The sequence below is a fragment of the Penaeus chinensis genome, chromosome 5 (assembly GCF_019202785.1).
Source record: "Penaeus chinensis breed Huanghai No. 1 chromosome 5, ASM1920278v2, whole genome shotgun sequence".
Taxonomy (NCBI): domain Eukaryota; kingdom Metazoa; phylum Arthropoda; class Malacostraca; order Decapoda; family Penaeidae; genus Penaeus; species Penaeus chinensis.
Window position 1 is genome coordinate 93,838 of NC_061823.1, and position 2,201 is coordinate 96,038.

The window sequence follows — 2,201 nt, forward strand, 5'->3', positions numbered from 1 at the left end:
ATAATCTAGCTTTAATGTTTATTATATGTAATCTAGCTTTAACTAGCTTTAATAAACTAATATGTTCCAAATAAATCTTTTAAAATATCAACATATTTATTATTACCACCACAAAATGAAATTAAGAATAAAATATATGAAATATCTCCTTATTATTTTTTTTTAATAATATGAATATATATATATATATATATATATATATTCACCAATTAGTCTTTAAAAAACATTTCACTAGCCGTTGCAGCGAGAGTAACACATACATATATATGCGCGCGTGCGACTCTTCCACCATGTCAGAATTGAAAAATGTGCTAAAGTTTAAAAAATTGACTGAGCATGCTTTCACGCCCTTAAAAGGTTCAAAATGTGCTGCCGGGTTTGATTTATGCAGCGCTTATGACCTGACAATTCCGGCTAATGGGAAATCCCTCATAAAGACAGATATTCAGGTAGAACTTCCTGAAGGGTGTTATGGTAGGATTGCACCAAGATCTGGTCTGTCATGGAAGCACCATCTTGATGTGGGAGCTGGTGTAATAGATAGAGATTACAGAGGTAATGTTGGCATAATCTTGTTTAACCATGCCAAAAATGATTATAAAGTAAAGAAGGGTGATCGTGTTGCTCAACTGATCTGTGAAAAAATTATATATCCCGACATAGAACAAGTTGAAGAACTGACAAAGACAGAGCGTGATGAAGGAGGCTATGGATCTACAGGCAAACATTAATGAATTATATATATGTGTATCATATAGTAGTTGTTATTAACATATATTATAACCTATCAAACTATAGATACTTTAACTATTATAACTATATAATCATATAAGGGATAATTTAAACTACTATATATATTCGTTTATTTATTATATTATATTCTTACTTATACAATGTTCTAAATAAATCTTTTAAATATCGATGTGTTTCTTGAAAAGCCTTCTTAGTATGTAAACATAAAGAATAATCCTTTAAGAGTGTTATATATTGAACATTATTAGTATATAAATTATTTGTTTTATTATTATTATTATTATTATTATTATTATTATTATTATTATTATTATTATTATTATTATTATTATTATTATTCGTTAACGATTCATTCAATTGCATATCTTCGTTAACCGGAGATTTTATATTATTTTTCATAAAACTATTACTATAAATGTTATCATGGATCTCACTAGTAATGTCATCAATTGTATCGATTAATCTTGTTATCATACATATGTTCATTAAAAGCATATTTTTGCCATATAAATTAGATAGATTAATATGGGTGCCAAGTTGAATCTTACTACCGCAGAGTGGTACTTGGAACAAATTAACACGTTGCTTGTGTCCATTATTTATCTTATTATTTTTTACCATAGTATAATGTATATAATCACTCATCCATAGTTTTGATTCATCATAAATATGACCACGAGATTGTGGTCCTAGATATAATGTTGTTACATTTCTATTATAAGTCTCATTAAATTCTTTCACAAATTGATCTTCAAACATCTTACCTACCATTGGAGCAATATAAGTTAAATTACAAATTGTAAAGGACTGTAATATATGTCTTGTATGATTTAATTCACTGACAATATTATTGATATGTAAACGTGTTAAATCTTTATTTTTATTCACCGACACGAATAAACTTTCCAATTTACTCTTATATATATTTGAAATAGTGTTTAGTTTATTCATATAGGTTTCACTTCGACATGTCGTAGAACCCAATATGTAAACCATGTTTCCAGTATTTACAATATTATTACTGTTAATAAAATCTGTAATCTTCAAAACAGGTTCATTCTCTGGAGTAGATTCCTTTATATGTATGTCGATATTTCTATCGATAATATTTTTGTTGTTAATATCTATAGGACAACTTTCTTTATGTTTACAAATTTCCAAACAAAGGAATTTTTCATTATTTCCAATCAGCTTTACAGTATTTTTAGGTTTTCTATAATTTGGATCATCAATAATCTCTGGACTAATGTCATTACTATCATTATTACTATCATTATTTTCACTTTTTTCAATTTCATTTGTTTCATCACTATCACTATTATTTCTATTATCAGTATACCCAATATCAATATAGTCTATATTATAATCTATATTACTATCACAATATAGACCACATCTCCCATCATTAAATCTCTCATTATCGATACAATTACAAGATATTTCTCTAG

The 2,201-nt window shown here is 26.8% G+C and overlaps 1 protein-coding gene across 1 annotated transcript; it reads left to right on the forward strand.

Moving 5' to 3' along the window:
- The first annotated feature begins 290 nt into the window (after positions 1-290).
- Positions 291-731, forward strand: LOC125025994 (deoxyuridine 5'-triphosphate nucleotidohydrolase-like). Its single transcript, XM_047614358.1, has one exon. The coding sequence runs from the start codon at positions 291-293 to the stop codon at positions 729-731; it is 441 nt and encodes a 146-aa protein (XP_047470314.1).
- Positions 732-2,201: the final 1,470 nt, after the last annotated feature.

Bases quoted from the DNA above. Each gene is read 5' to 3' on its own strand.
- LOC125025994 (XM_047614358.1), top strand. From the start codon at position 291: ATGTCAGAATTGAAAAATGTGCTAAAGTTTAAAAAATTGACTGAGCAT.